Below are 18,254 nucleotides of genomic sequence, written 5' to 3' on the forward strand. Positions count from 1 at the left end.
TTTTTGCACACAGTGTTGGTGTACGGTACTTTTTCTGCAATATTTTGCTGTCTTTTCTTGGATTTTCTGTTTGCACATAGTCACTTTAAGATGTTTTCTTGTTCATGTTTTTGTTTTCTGTTTGTTGCGGTTGAACCCGATTCAAGAGCCGAATGGCACACAGGGCTATACCTAATAAATGAACTTGAAACTTGAACTTGAAACTTCCTCACCGTATTCTTGCCGGTAAAGTACATCCTCGCTCGCCCGCTTTTTTTTTCTATCTGACAACATAAATAGAGCGGTCTGCCGAGTGTTGAGTTGACGGAAAATTAATCGGTGCTCAATTTCGGTCGGCCTTGTCCAGAAGACCGTTGCGGCAATTATTTTGGGCAAGGCCACATCCATCTCGCCTTATTATGCCCTCATTGTTATACCCTATACGCCTATAAACATGCACATAGGATTGTAAGAATAGAGGCCACGATCAATGTAGGTACATATTGTGGATGGACATACGTTGGACTGTACTCTAGTAGTTGTGCCTCGTAATCTCTACTCCAAGCCAGACTTGCAGCTTGGAAATTAAGCTCTGGAAATAATAATAATAAGTCTAAGGCAGTGTTTTAAGCCTGGGACTTTTAATCTCGATGGGTGCATCCCGAGAGTCGTAGTTGTTCCTTCGTAGTCACAAAAAAAGTCCAGCTGTAACATTCTCCCATAGGGAACAGTCCAAACGCGCCTGTGTGTGTGTTTTGTTTGTTGTGTGTGTTGTGTGTGTGGGTTGTTACGGGGAGCGGTGGAGCAGCGGTTAGCGCGCTGCACTACGCACCCGGCGACCCAAGTTCGATTCCCACTCATGGCCAACACCGGTGACGATTATCTGTGCCAGTCCTGAGCCTTCCTTAGGTCGACTCAGCCTCAAATCAGAACCTGGTACGGTGCGTAAACATTGATACTAGGGAGGCGTGATGTAGGGCCACCCACCCTTTTGTGTGCTGTGCCAGCCTGGTAAAAAAAAAAAATTTAGTTTTTCATAATCAACGTTTTTGGGTTTAGAGCGCGTTATTTATAAATGTGTCGTAACCCAATTCTGGCGAATTGCCCGATGATGCTGGATGCAATTACCAGCGAAACGTCGTACTCAAATTGTAAATGTTGTGGCTTCAACACACCGGTGGGCTAAAGCAGTGAACTACTTGTCTTTTGTCAACGTGACACATTTTTACTGATTGGCCGTGTCGGGTGGTGGAGGGTTACGACACATTTATAAATAACGCGATCTAAACCCAAAAACGTTGATTATGAATAACATTAGTCGCGAAAGCATACGTGTTAAACTGTTTAGTTTTTGTTTAGTTTAATAAGGGCACGCTAACAGCACTTTCCCCAAAAGTCTGTGAAGGATATACGGAGGAGCGGAGGGGTCGTCGTCTTTGTTTGTCTAGTTGTGTAATTGTGCCGCTGCTTTAGCAGGAACGCCCGTGCCCTTGTCATTCCCACGTGGCCGGCTTCATCTCACGGAACAAGCCGCTCCGTTGTGATGGGGCAGCGTTGGAGTGCACAAGAGCCTGGTGTATTTAAAAAAGTAAAAACCTCGTCATCGGCGATGGCGGGGCGCGTCAGCCGAGCGGGGCACACTCACAAGGCGCCCCTTTATGCGCCCGTCTCCCTTAACCGAAACCTCGTGCCTCTTGCCGTTTTGTTCCCACACGCCCAGGACTCTCCCACGAACAAGCTGCTCTACGCCAAGGAGATCCCCGAGTACAAGAGCCTGGTGTTCGAGTACTACAAAGACATCCAGCAGCTGCCCATGCTGAGCGAACAGGAAATGAACTCGTACATGGCCGAGGAGTCGATGGTGGGTGTTTTTGCGAGCGCACGCACGCGCGGTTTAGTTCAACGTCGGTGACGAATTTCTGAACTGGTCCTCAGCCTTGCGGTGCATAAACATCTCAACGTTGGCGGAGACGTGCAAAGGCGGCAGGACGTAATGCTGGTCACACTACCCCCTGGTGTGCCGTGTCGGCCTTCATTGGTGCTCGCTAACATCACATGCCCCAACAGCCTGTGTAGGCTGTCGGGGGGACCTTTGGACACGCGCAATGAACACAGCGCCACCGCGCTGAATTCTGGGCCACGGCTAAGTGGTGGTGAACTGATCACTGAACCCTTGGGCCACCCTGTCCAGATTGGCTCAGCTTTAAATGAGTACCCGGTGTGCCGTGTGCCCCTACGACCTGCGTAGGCAACAACGGGCTGATCTCTGTTGGGTGTGTGTACACATGTCAAGCATTCCACTGCTGGATGAGGGCCTCCCCATCTAAGTCGGTGCGACTCGTGGGGGGCGGGTGGGGTCGTTTCGACCGGACTTCACCAAGCCGATCGCTGTGACTTGGTGAAGGCAGGGAGCGTACGCCTTGGCACCAAAGAAACAAACAGTTTGCTACAACAATGGATGTTTTTTTTCTGCCTCGCCCCCTGCTGCCCACCGTGTAGCCCCAACAGCAGCCCACATCTCGCGTCCTCTGTTTTACGGGCGGCGGTCACAGCATCCGTTGACCAGCCAGTCCAGGCGATGCTCGTTACCCGAGCCAGCACCCGCTCGTCCGCAAAGAAGTTGCCGGCGGAGGAGGGGGGGTGTAGGCAGATTTCATGGGTCCTATCTGTAATCTAACCAACCAATAACCAGCGGGAATCATTCGCTAGTCAGGCACCCCTCCGACTTCCAAAGTGTGGCTGTGCCCCCTGGCTGCGAGGGAGTTGGGGGGGGGCCTTGGTACGCGGGCAGTGGGAGCTGTGGGTGGGGGGGGGTGAAACCTCAAGAGACTCTGTTCACCCGATCCAGCCCAACCCTTCCTGCCCTTCCACCCCCCTCCTGAACAATCCCCCCCCCCACAACCCCATTCTCCCAACCCCGCACCCTCCCCCCCCCCATCCTCCCAGCCGCCCAGGCAGAACATGTTTTCCGAGAGTGACACCGCCACAGGAAATTAACCGCCTTGTCAGCGAAGCCGTGCCGCCAAATTCGCGGCGGGCGTTTATTCGCTCGGCGGACGTGGCTCCAGCTGCGTGTCGGAGCATTGCCGGAGGCGCGAAAATGCATCGCGCGGTGCAGTGGCGTGATAAACTAAACTAAAATCCAAACTTTTATTTTTTTTTACCAGGTAAGGCCCGCCGAGCTGTGGAGCTCTTTTTCAGAAGCGACCTGGCCACTAATGATAGTTCAACAAAGTGGCTTATCACGTGGGAATATATAGCAGCCAAACGCTCTAAATGCACGTCGATTCTAAATGTGGGAGGGAAAAACCGGAGGACCCGGCGAAAAACCCACATGACCACGGGGAGAGAGACATGCAAACTGCGAATTTATGGGCGTCATGGTCGGGATCGAATCCACGACCTCCTTTATACTTAGCGAGGTAGTTAACATCTCGCCAACCAAAGCACCCGCAGCCGTGCCGAGCTTTTCCTGGCTGTGCCGCTGTACAGTCTATGCCGTGTGTTTTCCGGTTTTACCTCCTCCCGACGTTCCGCTCCACATGGCCCGGAGGTCCACTTCTGTTTTTTGCCGAATAGTCTCCTAGCACAGGGAGCGAAACGTCGGGACGTTGTGCAAAAACGACGCCCGTGGCACAACCACGAAAAATCCCATCGGAGAGGAGTTAAACGAGGTCACCGATGTGTCATCGGAAACCCGCTCACTGGAAAAAATGCGCTTTACTACACGTCCTGCGAATGAGCGGCAGTATAACAGCGGCAGCTTGCTCAGCCATCCTGGGTTTCGTTTTACGCTGTGAAATTTAATTGAAATGTTGTCTAGTTGTACACAGCTGTGACTCAGCCATCCAATTTACAGTAAGTGTTTTGTGGCACCATTGCATCACGTGCTGTGACTCAGACGAGTTCCTGCCTTTGACTCTGAACAAGTTAAAACTGGTGAGAGGCAGACTCGACTCAGGATGAGGATAAGTGATGATTTGCACTGACAGGGCTATAAAACTCACCAGCATCTCAAAGTGCCTCCCATCACATCTCATCTTAACCGTTCCATTGCCCTCCAGCTGTCTAGCATAATGAGACTCCCAGTAGCAATGATCGAAGTTGTTTCATCCAATTAATGAATCCAGTCGGTGTTTATAACGATCAATTATAATGATTATTACCTATTTACCCCAGAATGCCACAGTGGCTCCAAAGACTAATTTCTCAGGAGGGCCCTGCTGATTGGGGATGTTTGGCCAAGACAAACGACATTGTGTGTGTGTGTGTTTTATATGGAAGAAAACCATTGATACCAGAAGAAACCCATGCAGAACAGGGCGAGAACATACGTATGCCACGTAGAAAAGGCTTCAGAGTCAGGAAATGAACCCCCTGCCACCCGGCCGCTTTGACAATGTGGCTATTTATATTATACTCTTTGGTTCTTTCGGTAAACTCAAGTAGGTAGAAAAAAATTAAATACATATTTTATTTTATACCTACGTGACTTTACCGAAAGAACCAAACAGTATGGGTTCCTGCAGTCACGAAAGCTTCAAATCAAGATATTTATATGATGTCGAATGAACTTGTTTCTCAATGTTTTTTTTGTCTTTTACTGATGGTAATGAACAATTCTGCGTTTTCAGTTCCCGAGATTGATTACATGTTTTATATTTTTTGTCACCAGAGGTACACCAATGAGTTCAACACCAACTACGCCATGTCAGAAATATACAAGTACGCAAAGAGGTATCGACACGAGGTAAGCGATACTTCCTGGGAAATAACGTTTTTGCTTTAACAACCCATCACCACTTAGACAGCACGGCTAAAATACTGTATCCACTCGCGTAAAAGATTGCTCAGTGGTGTAAACTCAGCTTTGACACAATAAAATCACTCGACAGAATATGTCGTCATTATTTTTATTATCATCAAGTGCCAGTTGCACTAGAGTGTGCGATACAGTTTTGACGGTATCCGCAATTTTTTTTGTTGTGGCTGCAAATCTACGTAAAATAAATTATGCACATTACGCAAAATCCAGCCGTGCGGCTGAGCAGTTGAGCAAGCGGCTGCGGGGGGTTGACTCAGCCCACCACGTGGAGGGAAGTCACCCATGGTTGTCCTATGCAGAGACTTGCCCCTGCCATAAGAATGTGGAATTTCCACCAATGGCTGAGGACTCTAAACGGTTGTGATCCACCAAACCCCCATTCCCATCCAGGCGTCACTTGTCCAGGGTGCGTTTGAATCAGGAATTGCTGAAGTCTTTTCACATTACGTTCAACGTTTCCCAATCATTCCGTTGATATTATTTCGGGTTTCGTGTTTTTACATTCAAACCCAAATGCAATTATTCAGCCATGATCTATCAGCTGCTGGATGAAGACCTCCCCAACCGCCGCAATGCTAATTGAAGCAGATGATCACTTTTGACTTTTTGACGTGAAATTTAAATAATTTTCGGTTATGTGGTTCAGGTTGTTCAGTTGCTGGGTGAAGCAGCGTGCCGCGTGTGCGTGTGTTCTGTGTGTGTGTGTATGATGTGTGTGTGTGTGCGTGTGTGTATGGGAGAGCGGTAGTGTAACGGTTAGCGCGCTGCGCTACGAACCAGGCGACCCGAGTTTGATTCCCGCTCACGGCAAACACCAGTGACGATTAACTGAACCAGTCTTGGGCCTCCCCCTCGGTTGACTCAGCCTCATATGAGTACCTGGTGTGGTGTGTAAACATCACCACTGGGGAGACAAAGGCGGTCAGGCGTGGTGTTGGCCACTTACCCCTTTGTGTTCTGTTCCGGCCTTCATAGGTGCTCACTAACAGCACTTGCCCCAAATGTCTATTAAGGCTACACAACGGATCTTTGTCGTTCTAAATCTTTGTGCGTGTGTGCGTGCGCGTGGCATTTCCACGACAGATCGTCGACTCACTGGAAGAGAATCTGACGACGCGCAAGATGCAGCTGGCCCACAAGTTTGAGCAGGTCATCGTCCTCATGGAAGACAACATCTATGAAACCTGCAGCGAAGTGTGACCCCCTTCGCCAAGCAGCGCCGGGCCCAGAGCATCAGGTGGACCGACTGTGTGACCAAATCTCTCTCAATCTTTCATTGGTTCTTGGAAATAATGCAAAGAAGCGTGACTTATTTTTCCAAGACCGCCTCTCCGGAAACACTGGGTGGACCGACCTACATTGGGTGAACGAGCTACCGCCAATTCATGCCGAATGCTCCTGATCTCATCGGATCTCGGAAGCTAAGCAGTGCCTTGACGTTGCTTAGCGCTTAGATCGGGGCTTGCCAGGCGTTGTAGTCGTGGAGTTGCACGGCGTCGTCAGGAGATGGCATTGTTGAGTGTTATCCCCCGTGTCTAACGTGTGGTGGGTTTTGTCTGCGCACTCAGGTTTTCCTCCAAAGATGAAGCTAAACACCCAATGTAGCAGGAGCCTGCTGAAAAATATATATTTGCATTAGCATTGCTATTTTATTTTACAGGTTGCGCTTTCATTATAATAACGTTTCGTTTTTGCAAAGCGTCGTTCAATCAAATTGCATCTCACGATCGGTGGAGAACGGCAGACAAGCTGTGGAGGGAAGCTTCTGAATTGTTCGATTGAAATAGCACATTTCACAGCTGATACATTGCCCCGTTCTGTGGTTGCATCGAAGCGTTCGTGTAACCGAGTTACGCCCAGCGTCGATAAATAATGGACAGCTCGCTATTTACATTTGCACGACAGACCACTTCAACTGTGAAACGAAGGATTTCACCCAATGACGTGGCAAGGCAGTGCCGGGGAAGTGATGAGAGAAGAGCGATAGTTTTCTGTTGGGTAAGTGAATTTACTCCACCGTGGAATTTCTGCAATTTGCATTCAGCTAAAAAAGGGTGATGACTCCCCGTCCAATGTGCTGGGCCTGGTTTGTCGAGTGGTGCGGAGTGCGCAAAACCTGTAAGTAAATTTTTGCTGCGCAAAAAAAAAATGTATACACGAACGATGCAGTCTGCGTAGATTGCACTTTAGCCATGCAATTGCCTTGTATTGCTTCCTGTTTAAAAATGCAGTGTTTATTGGCGACAGAATGATCAGTTTGGGAGGTGGAGCTGTGCCCTCGGTTAATGTGAAGTGCTGAAGTCTGCCCGTCGAATGGTTCGTAGGCATGTAACGAACCATAATTTCACGGATTGAAATTGATTCTCGCAGCATCGGATCGTGCACGGAAGGATAATTTATTGGTAATTCACGCACGATACATATGCTAGTGATATGTAAAAAGCACATGGTCTTTGTTAACGTGCAAAAAACCATCAGAATTTACTGAAGAAGTCGAAATTGTCTTAGATCACCATCAATAAACAGTAAATATAAGCAGAGGAGGAGCACAATGCAATTATGCAGGAAATGCTAAAGATGTTATTGCATATGCACAAAGGTTGTGTACTTTTGACACATTTTACGACCTTGATTGAAGCTCGGGGTGTTTTCTTTCTGCACCATGATTCTCTTGTGATTGGGGTTTTCTCGTCATTACAGTTTTGATCACCTAATCGAAAAAGAAAACAAAATTCTGGACAAATTAGACCAATAAAAGAAACCACGCAAACGCCATACGATGAAGAAGTTTAAGTAAAATTGTGACCAAGAATCGTGACGATTCATCGAATTGCTGGGGTCATCTATTGTTACATGCCTTGTGATTAACGATCTGTAAAAGTACTTTTAACCTGAGGCACCTGCTTGTCTACAACGACACAGGCTGAAGCACGTAAACATTACAAACCGGTGCCCTCATAATGTCCAGATGTGGTGGCAGAGTCGTGTCCATCAAAGGCGAAACGAAGCATGGATTCAGCCAGTAATGGCCATGATCGACCTCGGGATGCGTGCGACGAGTCACGCGTGTAAGAGTCGATGTTTGTTGGTTCGTATATATGGGGCCGTCCATAAATGACGTCACGCACCTAGGGGGGGGGGGATCAGACATTTGTGACGATGTGTGACGATGGGGGGGGGGGGGGGGTTGAGAGATGTGACGTCACATCAAAATGCGCAACTTTAAATAAATATAGACAACACGTTGTACTTAATTAAATAGACTTTTTTTATATAAATATTTTCTCCTACAACATTAGAGTGCAGCGCCACATTAAATACGCACTACAATGACAATAGTTTAAAGCGATTTGAAGCATGTTTTATTTTTACTGGGGGGGGGGGGGGCAGAGCTTTGTGACGTCATATTTGAGGGGGGGTCGGACTTTTTGTGACGCCGTGTGACGAAGGGAGGGTCAAAAATTGTCCAAAATCGCGTGACGTCGTTTATGGACGGCTCATATGTCGTAAGCAATGGGCTCACCGAAACACAATGTGAAACACTTGATTCATTACACATGAATCAACACCGAAACACAATGTGAAACACTTGATTCATTACACATGAATCAACTTGTGACCCTGAATGAAGACAAATTATCGAGTGTCCAGACATGTTGAATATTGGGTGAATTCGTCATGCCCCTAGTACATCGGATGGTACGCGCTTATAATCCAGCAAAGTTGTGGTGGTTGAGTTGTACTCGGATTAGGGTTCGTAGTCTAGTGTAGGGTTCTTCACCTGGCAGCCCACCGGCCACCAATGGCTTACCAAACGATTGCCTGCCGAGACATACATGTATGCAGATTAGTGAGATACGAGATAACCCAGAGAGAAAGAGAGAGAGATGAAAGAGCTGGAGACGAGAGCTCCAACATGGGTGGTCACGTACAGACGCTACGACGTCACGACACCGCGTGACGTCATGACGCCTGTGCACATGACACTATGACGGGGACCTACGTCACGTCGCCTGGCAGCACGTGCTCATTTTTGGGCCGTCGAAAAATCTAGCTGAAGAACCCTGATGTCGAGAGTTATGCGCTGTGTGAGACTCCAACGTGCGGCACAGCAAATAGCCCCATGACTTGTACCGCAGAGTGTGAGGGCCCTTTCCTCATGTCTGAGGATTTTCCCGGGACGCTCCGGTTTCTTCCAATACGCGGAAATGTTTGACAGAGGAACTGGGCAGACATCCCAAAGCAGGATGTTCCTGGTGAAAAAAAAGAGTATTGATGACTACTACCTTTTTCAGTAGCACCCTATTGCACTCCCAACGCAGTCTTTTATATATATATAAACATTTCTCTACACGTGTAGAATTTTCCGACAAATTTGTTTCGCGCAACGATTTTTGAGACGAGTACACGTAGCCACTGACACTGCTCTCTGATGTGTTTGTGGGGATCATGCCGCTGTGTTCGGCACGATGAGCTGACGTTTCGCTATACGTACCGGGCGCTTCTTCGATTGAGAAAAACGACGGACAACGTGCCGAACAACAACAACGCGACCCGGAAACGCGCCAGAGAGCTTTACGTCCACAACTGCAAAAACAAAAACCTACGCAGTGATAGTTGCTAGCATTGGTGTAAAAAAAGTAAATGTGGAAACGAGGGTTGGATAAGGAATGGTGCCCACAGACTCGAGAGTAGAAATGTCGTGTTTTTTTGTGTTTCTGTTTGGGGAAAACCTGAAATCGTGAGAATGTACCCGAGTTAAGAGTTTACACCTGCTCACACTTTAGCAGTGCTGCAGCCGAAACAGATGTTTTCTTATTGATGCCCGGCAGATATTGCCTTGTACATTACCTCAGTGTTAGAAAGTTACAATCATCAAACCTCTTATCACTTCAGGGGCGCGTGCTTTTATATATATAGTTATAAAATAGGAGAAAATTAAACTACTGATTTTAAAAGATGATTGGAGATATTGTATTGTAACTTGAAGTCGCGAAATCACATTATAACTGAATAATAAATAACATAAGGGCTTTTTTTTCCTATACAGACTGGCTCTGTGAAGTAACATTTCAATCATGCTTAGCACAATATAATGCAAGAAGACAAAAAAAATCAATGTATTTAAAATTTTTGCACAAATTATTTTTTTGTGGGCTGACGTGAGAAAGCTTAAATTTTTTGATGAATGTCTAAAGTGATTAAATCAAACGATCTGTGCTTAAGAACTGCGAACTAATGCTTACATATTCATATTTCACGTTTGATTTTTTATTATTATTATTATTTTATCTCTGTGAAGCGTGGGGACTACACTAATGTTGAAGTTACACGTTGTTGCCTATTGTTGCTTAGTAGATGCTCATCTGTGCTCATAATTGTCAATCCACTGCTGGATGAAGGCCTCCCCTACACTGTGTCAGTCCTGCGGGTTTTTCCGTCATACCAAGGCACAACGGGCCTCCGTTGTGATTCACGGCAGAAGAAATACCAGAGGCGGAGTTCAGAGTCCTCGCAGCACAAACTCGACAGGGATGGCACGTGACTTAGCAGCCACGGCACATAGCAGGAGGCATACCGGATGTGGTATGCTGAGTGCATTTTTTTTTGCCGGTCACCGATCCAGAACAACTCAGATGAAATCAAAACTCTGGCTTTAACCGAACGTACGCACGCGTGGCACAGGATGGCCACAGTGTGAAAATTTGGTGTATTTACGTTTTTGTGTGGGCGCTTATTTAAGTTTTGTTCGTTTGGTAGGAGAAACTTTCGGGGTTGGCAGCCTGTCGTTGATGACTGTCGAATTGTAATTTAAATCGTAACAAGTGGAGTATATTCTGGAGGATATTATCATTTTTGGTGACTTGAATTTTGGAATTAATGCCACGTGAGGTAAAGCTCACTGAAAACAAAAATACTTTCCAGCCAACGCTGTTCGGTATAACTCCTATTATCCGTGACCCTATTACCAGCGACTCCTACGATCTGCTATGAGCTGTAGGGTCTGCCAAATACTTCTATTTACCTGCTCCCAATTTTTTTTCCAAAAATCCGCGATTATCCATGATCTTTTTTGTGAATAAGTGGAGTACAATTGCGGATAATAGGGATTTTCGATGTTTGTCCCCCACATCACCACGGATAAGAGGAGGTCTACTGTGTGTGCATGTACATGCTCTCTTTTAAATGTGCGGACGTTTGATTTTTAATGAGCACTCACTTATTAAAAGTCTCAAGCTAGCTATTATACGCCAAAATGCCGAATATTTTATACGGTTTGTTTCATGTGTGAAATTCTTAAAATGTCTTTTTTTATGGCATTTAAAAAAACAATGTGACTTTCATGACCAAACGGCCACAACCCATTCCAGTATTATTAAGCATGTGTTAATGTTATGTCATACACTGAATTTCGTTGTCCATTCCTTATTAATACCATTAACATTTTGCCAATTTGTACTGTATGTTTTCATATAATAAAAAAATATTATTTACAGACCTTTGTCGAACTAGTGCTTGATTAAGACTTTTGTATGGTATGTCGCACTGTTACTCTTCGTTGCAGTCAAAATGTTGCGTTTAACCTGCATACGTTATTTCATCTAAGTGTCCCTCTGAATATAATTACAAGGATGCGTCTCGCCATGCAACTTGCACACTTTGAAAAACATTCTGAAAACGGTCCGGTGGCTCGCTCTGCTCGCAGTCAACTTGCCACCAGTGGCAGGAAGGGATGGCGCAGATTGATAAGTCCAGCTCGTTGAAGCCAGGAAAGGGAAGCATTTTAAGGGTCTGCTTTGTTATCTGCGGAGTCAAGGCGGTGGGAAAGGGCAGGAAGCAAGCTAAGCAAAATTAAGTGCTCTTCCTTCTGCTGTTTGAAACGGGAAGGCAGTCAGGTCATCCCCTTGTCAAAGCATTTGAAGACGCCGAATGGTGGCAAGCGTTCTGCGCCGACGAGTGATTCTGGTTTCAGCAAGTAGGGCGAACAGTGAACTGCCATTTGCTAACGGCGTCGAGATCAATGCAAGGCAGGGCTTGCCAGTGACCCGGCAGAGCCACGTCTCAATACGACACAGTTTGGATGCCCGTAGCGTATAAATGCGCACGCGTATTAGGACACTTCATAAGCAGTGGGGGATGGTATTTATTTCATTGAGAGAGGAAAAGAAGAATGTATTGTGCTTTGGGTTGGACAGTTACAGGGAGCCGACAGCACAGATGGATGGTAGAAGGGAGTTCCAGACAATAGGGGCAGCAGAGGTGAATGAGAACGAGCAAACCACCCCTTAGACCACCCATACATGTAGGGAAAGCTCTGCCTGTAAACATGCTGCAAGAAAGCAACTCTTCCCGAAGCATATAATCTTATCATTTTTAATTCACAGCCCATCATCAATACACTGCTGGGTGAATGCCTCGCCATGCCATGTCGTTCATGTGGATTGTTTGAACATACTTCACCAGACTGTTCGATGCGGTTTGGTGAAGTTAGGGCACAGGGCTGGTTCAGATCTCACTTGCCGCTAATGTTAGCCATGGCTGGGAAAATCCCGAGTCCAGATTGCCGGGTTCGTGGCGCGGTGTGCTAATCACTGTGTCATCACATCCCCCGTAATTGTCTTCTTTACATTACAAATATAACATATGGTAGAGCCAGATTGGGTTTGAGAGATGGGGTTTATAGTTCTGAAAATATATGTATTGTCATCCTCATCACTAACGGCTGATGTCCAAGATAGACACGTTCTACCTTGCGTGATCTTCAGTGTTTGTCATGGAGAGTTCTGTCCAGTTGCCCACCAGCCGTTGCGTTTCCTCCCTCTTCCACTCTCTTCTCTTCCATTTTCACCTTCATCGTCACATCTCCAGCCATGACCCACTTTAGTATGTGTCCCGCATTCGCCACCTTCATTCTGAATATATATACACACCGTATAGTATATTATATTCCTGTAGGTAGGTGCGTGTGTGTGTGGCTAGATTTGCTTAACTTTATTGACAGCGGCTACAATTTCGGGGTTCGTCCCATAATCCAGAAAATAAAAAAAGTGTTTGATTTGAGAAACCAAAATCGAAACCCCTAGATTAATCAAGGAGTTCCATATGAAGACAACTGAACTGTAGAACATCTAGCAAGAATGCATTTTCGGATGGCCGTTGTCAGATTTATATTTCCCCTAAATCGGCTTGCTTTCCCGATCGAACAATTCAACATGAATTCACAATCGTTGGCATAGCTAAGTGTCTTAATGCGAGCCCGTACAACAAAGTGACCACTGTGCCGTAACTGGATGGCAATGCCAACGCCAGGCTTATCAGGATATACTTAATGTGTTCGCAAAGTGCAGCTTGGAATTACTGTACGATTTAAGGACATTATTTGGTGATCCTGCGTTGGCAGTGGTGCACAAGCATGAACTAAAAAATATATAGAACTGGCATAATTTCCTATTATATCTATTTAACAAGAGTTTATTGCCTATTACACACGGTATATATTTTCTTTAAAGACGGTGTTATGGACAAATGTGTTGAGTGTTCATGTACAGTTGAATGCTTACACGAGCTCTTAACTTGGAACGTTATAGGCCTTTCCTGCCTTAAATTGAATGTGTCGCCTGGCTTTTTTAAAAAATCACTGCTATCATGTCTGGGCGATTAATAATGTAACAACTACGGCTGATTGTGCCAGCATTCATAGAGCCGACTCAGAGGTCATCTTTAATGTGTTGTTGCTCAGCCGCCAAAAGGAGTCTTAGTGCGCTCTCTTGTGGACCAGATCAGAAGTGTAAGTAAAGAAACATTGACATGAGCTACATGTTGATTTGAAGCTTTCGTAACTGCAAGAATCCATACTCTTTGGTTCTTTCGGTAAAGTCACGTAGGTAGAAATAAAATGAAACAAATCACGACGTTTCGATCGCAACACAAGCGGTCGTCATCAGGAAAAAACAGTTAGAAATAGAATAAAATAAAACAAATCACGACGTTTCGATCGCAAAACAAGCGGTCGTCATCAGGAAAAAAACAGTTAGAAATACGTAAAATAAAATAAAACAAATCACGACGTTTCAATCGCAACACAAGCGGTCGTCATCAGGAAAAAAACAGTTAGAAATAAAATAAAACAAATCACGACGTTTCGATCGCAACACAAGCGGTCGTCATCAGTTTTTGCCTGATGACGACCGCTTGTGTTGCGATAGAAACGTCGTGATTTGTTTTATTTTATGTCTACCTACGTGACTTTACCGAAAGAAACAAAGAGTATATGAGCTTAATTCACAAACTATGGCACACCTGAGTGCTTTTAGTATGAAACTCATTATCGTCATCTGCCATGATCTATCCACTGGCGGATGAAGGCCTCATCAATACACGCCTATTACACAATATACACACATGTACTGTAGGTTGAACTTCTTTCGCACAGTACGTGGCGGGGGGAAGGACAACAAAATAAGCACAAAAAATAAGTTCTAAAGAAACGAGTTTTTAATCTAGATTTAAAATAAATTTAACACGGAGATGTAAATACATTTTATATACAGTACACTCTAATACATTCAAATTAGTGTGGGAATTCAAACAAGGTTCCCCTATGTATGAACTCGCCCTCGTCAGAGGAATAGGGTCAGGGCTGCTCGTGAAAATGACGTCGAGCTGATTGCGCATTTTAAATCCATTAAAGCCATCAAGTGTGACTGTGAGGAAGCAATTGCGCTGATTGACCGACATCACATTGGCGGTCGTAGGAGATGGAACGATGGAATCTGCTCGTGTGCAGGTGCTTGGTGGATGTTGGGTGGATTGCGACTTTGCACGACCGTGATAAAATGCAACGGCTTTTTTTAAAATCAGTGACGAATGTCTCCCAAATAACTGACTGACTGTGATAATCTGTGTTTGAATTCCTGAGTCAAATGTATCTCAAAGGACCAGTCACACTTTCCCTGCCAAACACAGACTCTCCCGTTTGCATCAAAGTGTAAATCAGCAGGTGATCAATCACGAAGTGGATTATGCTAATACAGTACTATTCTGTAATCGATCAGAATCAGAATCTTTATTTATATTTGAGGAATCCGATGACCGACGAAGCTGTTTTCACATATTACACTGCCCTCATTAAAACAGGTCCACTCAGAATGCAATGTACCAGCAAACATTGGATAACTATTCTTTTCATACAAATTCGTTTTATTGAGAAACACTTTTAGTTTATTGACATGTTTGTCACTCAAGAGCCTCTAATAAAAAAAAGTTTAATCAGGAAATGTGGTTTAAATGTAATTCTTATAAGGCCCCATGGTTAAAAGTCTCCTATATCTTATTATATCTCCCAGGCCTCTATATATACGAAAAAGGGATATTGCCCGAAACGTCTAAAGCCTTCTCTCACCAGTGTTAGACCAGAGAACGATAAAAGACCAACAGTACAAAGATTTATAGCTCATGGGATTCCTCCTCCAGTATAAATAAATCAGATTTTCAACACTAGGTTTTACCATATTCTTAGGTTTTTTCGGTAAAGTCACGTAGGTAAAAAAACATTAAAAAGTAAAATAAAATAAAAATCACGACGTTTCGGAGGCAACACAAGCTTCCGTCTTCAGGTGGTACCGTCACAGCCACGACAGCTGTATCAAGTAAATGAGAGATTGCAGAAGCCACCACTCCGTTTATATAATGGTTGGAGGAGGTGGTGGGGCAAGGGCCGCATACTTTTATTAATATGCTAAGGTGAGGCTTAAGACTAAGAATAGACTGCATAACAAAGGCTGAGCATTTGTTATGGAGAGGTGCGGTTTGTGACTCAACCTGTAACAGGGAGACCACCACTAGACATGGTAAAACTGTGATGGTTGTCTGTCAAATAAGTTGGCAAATAAGTGTAGTTAAATCTTTTTTGCATGGTTAATCACATCTTTCCAATGATTACTCAGTTTCTAACCGTCATCACGGTTGAAATTATGTCTGTGTTTGTATATTTGTATGGCTTCGTGTACAAACCTTTGATGGTAGCCAGGAGGTTTGCAGAGAACCTTGGTCTCGGAAAATACAATTTCATGAGAGCCCACCGAGTTGTAGCAATGATCGGCAACGGCCGAAGAATCAGTTCTGCCGTGTTTCAGATCTGACTTGTGCTCGCGGACACGATCAGAAACATGACGTTTCGTTTCTCCAATGTAGCAATCACCACAAATGCAACTCAATTTGTAGACTCCAGGATACTGTAAGTCAGGAACGACATCCTTCACAGATGAAATCGAATCACGGATTTTATGCACTGTACTGAATCGGACTTGGATCTTATGTTTGTTTAGAATTTTGGAGATCTTTTTGGTCACGCCTGCTATGTATGGCAACGTGATAGTTTTGGTCGGAGTTTCATGTGGCTGTTTCTGTATGGTGGGAGAAACAGCTTGGCGGATAGTGCGGTCAGAGTATCCGTTCATCCTGAGGGCCCGATGTACATGTCTTAATTCACCGGCCAGGTGGTGTTGGTCAGAAATGCCATGGGCTCTGTGGTATAGCGTTTTGATGAGAGAATTCTTTTGAGATGGGTGGTGGTGGGAATCCGGTTTCAAGTAGGAATCTGTGTGGGTGGCTTTCCTGTAGACAGAATGTCCCAAGGATCCGTCAGGCCCCTCTCAAACAGAATATCCAAGAATGGTAGTTTACCGTCTTTCTCCACTTCCATGGTGAATCTGATGGATGGGTGTCTAGAATTGATGTGGTCCAAGAAGTGGTTCAATGCTGGGAGGCCATGTGGCCAGATGACGAAAGTGTCGTCCACATACCTCTTCCACAAGGAAGGACGCAGGGTGGATGTCTGGATGGCGTCTGATTCAAACTTTTCCATGAACATGTTGGCTATAACTGATGACAAGGGGGAGCCCATAGGGGTACCCTCATTCTGTTTGTAGAAGGTGCCATTCCAGGTAAAATAAGTGTTGGTGAGGCAATGCCTAACCAGCGCAGGTACATCAGAAATCAATCCATGTTGGACTAAGTCCTCAATTATTGTTAGGGTGTTCGGTACTGGGACTTTGGTGAACAAAGATACTACATCAAAGCTGACGAGGATGTCATCAGGAGATAGTACCATGTCCTTAACCATAGAGACTAATTGGGTTGAGTTGAGTACTGCCGAAGAGGTCTTGCCTGTGAAGGGGAGCAGAGTATCTGATAGAAAACGGGCTAGTTTGTACGTAGGAGAGTTTATCGCCGACACGATGGGTCGTAGCGGGGTGCCTTTTTTATGGATTTTGGGAAGACCATAGAGTCTGGGAGGTCTAGCCGCCGATGGTTTTAGAGAGGGACGTTTGCTTGGTTCGATTAGGGAAGTCGAACTCGTGATGATACTGTTGGTTTTTGTCGTTAGGTTTTTAGTGGGATCTTTTTTTAATTTTGGAGTAACTCCCATCATTAAGAAGGTCCAGGATTTTGTTGTTGTATGAATCTTTATCCATGATGACCGTGGCATTGCCCTTGTCTGCCGAGAGGTAAAGTCACGCAGGTAAAATAACTAGCCTGATTTCTAAATTCAACCTCCTATCTAAGAAGAAACCAGAGCCACACATCGCAAAGCTGGATGTTAACAAGACCGTGATTAATCAGAGTAACATCCCAATTTCTGACAATCTAAAAACGGTACTGGCCAAAGGACTAAATTTCGCCGTCACCCCTAAATATATACCAGTAGAGGATATGATTTCTAAGATTGATGTAGCCCTCAGAGGCATAGGACACATCCATGCGGATGTAGCAAGAGCTGAAATAGCTACTATTCTTAAGAATGCTAAGAAACCCACTAGTAACATCAGCAAAAACGAACGCTCTGAACTCGCGGACCTAAAAAAGAGAGATGATATAGTCATTCTAGACACCCATCCATCAGATTCACCATGGAAGTGGAGAAAGACGGTAAACTACCATTCTTGGATATTCTGTTTGAGAGGAGGCCTGACGGATCCTTGGGACATTCTGTCTACAGGAAAGCCACCCACACAGATTCCTACTTGAAACCGGATTCCCACCACCACCCATCTCAAAAGAATTCTCTCATCAAAACGCTATACCACAGAGCCCATGGCATTTCTGACCAACACCACCTGGCCGGTGAATTAAGACATGTACATCGGGCCCTCAGGATGAACGGATACTCTGACCGCACTATCCGCCAAGCTGTTTCTCCCACCATACAGAAACAGCCACATGAAACTCCGACCAAAACTATCACGTTGCCATACATAGCAGGCGTGACCAAAAAGATCTCCAAAATTCTAAACAAACATAAGATCCAAGTCCGATTCAGTACAGTGCATAAAATCCGTGATTTGATTTCATCTGTGAAGGATGTCGTTCCTGACTTACAGTATCCTGGAGTCTACAAATTGAGTTGCATTTGTGGTGATTGCTACATTGGAGAAACGAAACGTCATGT

General features: G+C 45.2%; 1 protein-coding gene across 2 annotated transcripts in view; it reads left to right on the forward strand.

Annotated features, from left to right (window-relative positions):
* PLXND1 (plexin D1) overlaps positions 1–11,300 on the forward strand; it is a 108,710-nt gene extending 97,410 nt beyond the window's left edge. For both annotated transcript variants that reach the window (XM_078610662.1, XM_078610663.1), the window contains exons 34-36: positions 1,700–1,840; positions 4,655–4,729; positions 5,888–11,300. In XM_078610662.1, the coding sequence (XP_078466788.1) occupies positions 1,700–1,840; positions 4,655–4,729; positions 5,888–6,004 (333 nt within the window). In that variant the 3' untranslated portion in view covers positions 6,005–11,300. The remainder of the gene's footprint in view (positions 1–1,699; positions 1,841–4,654; positions 4,730–5,887) is intronic.
* Positions 11,301–18,254: the final 6,954 nt, after the last annotated feature.

Source organism: Lampetra planeri, chromosome 34 (assembly GCF_965212315.1).
Source record: "Lampetra planeri chromosome 34, kcLamPlan1.2.h2, whole genome shotgun sequence".
Lineage (NCBI taxonomy): Eukaryota > Metazoa > Chordata > Hyperoartia > Petromyzontiformes > Petromyzontidae > Lampetra > Lampetra planeri.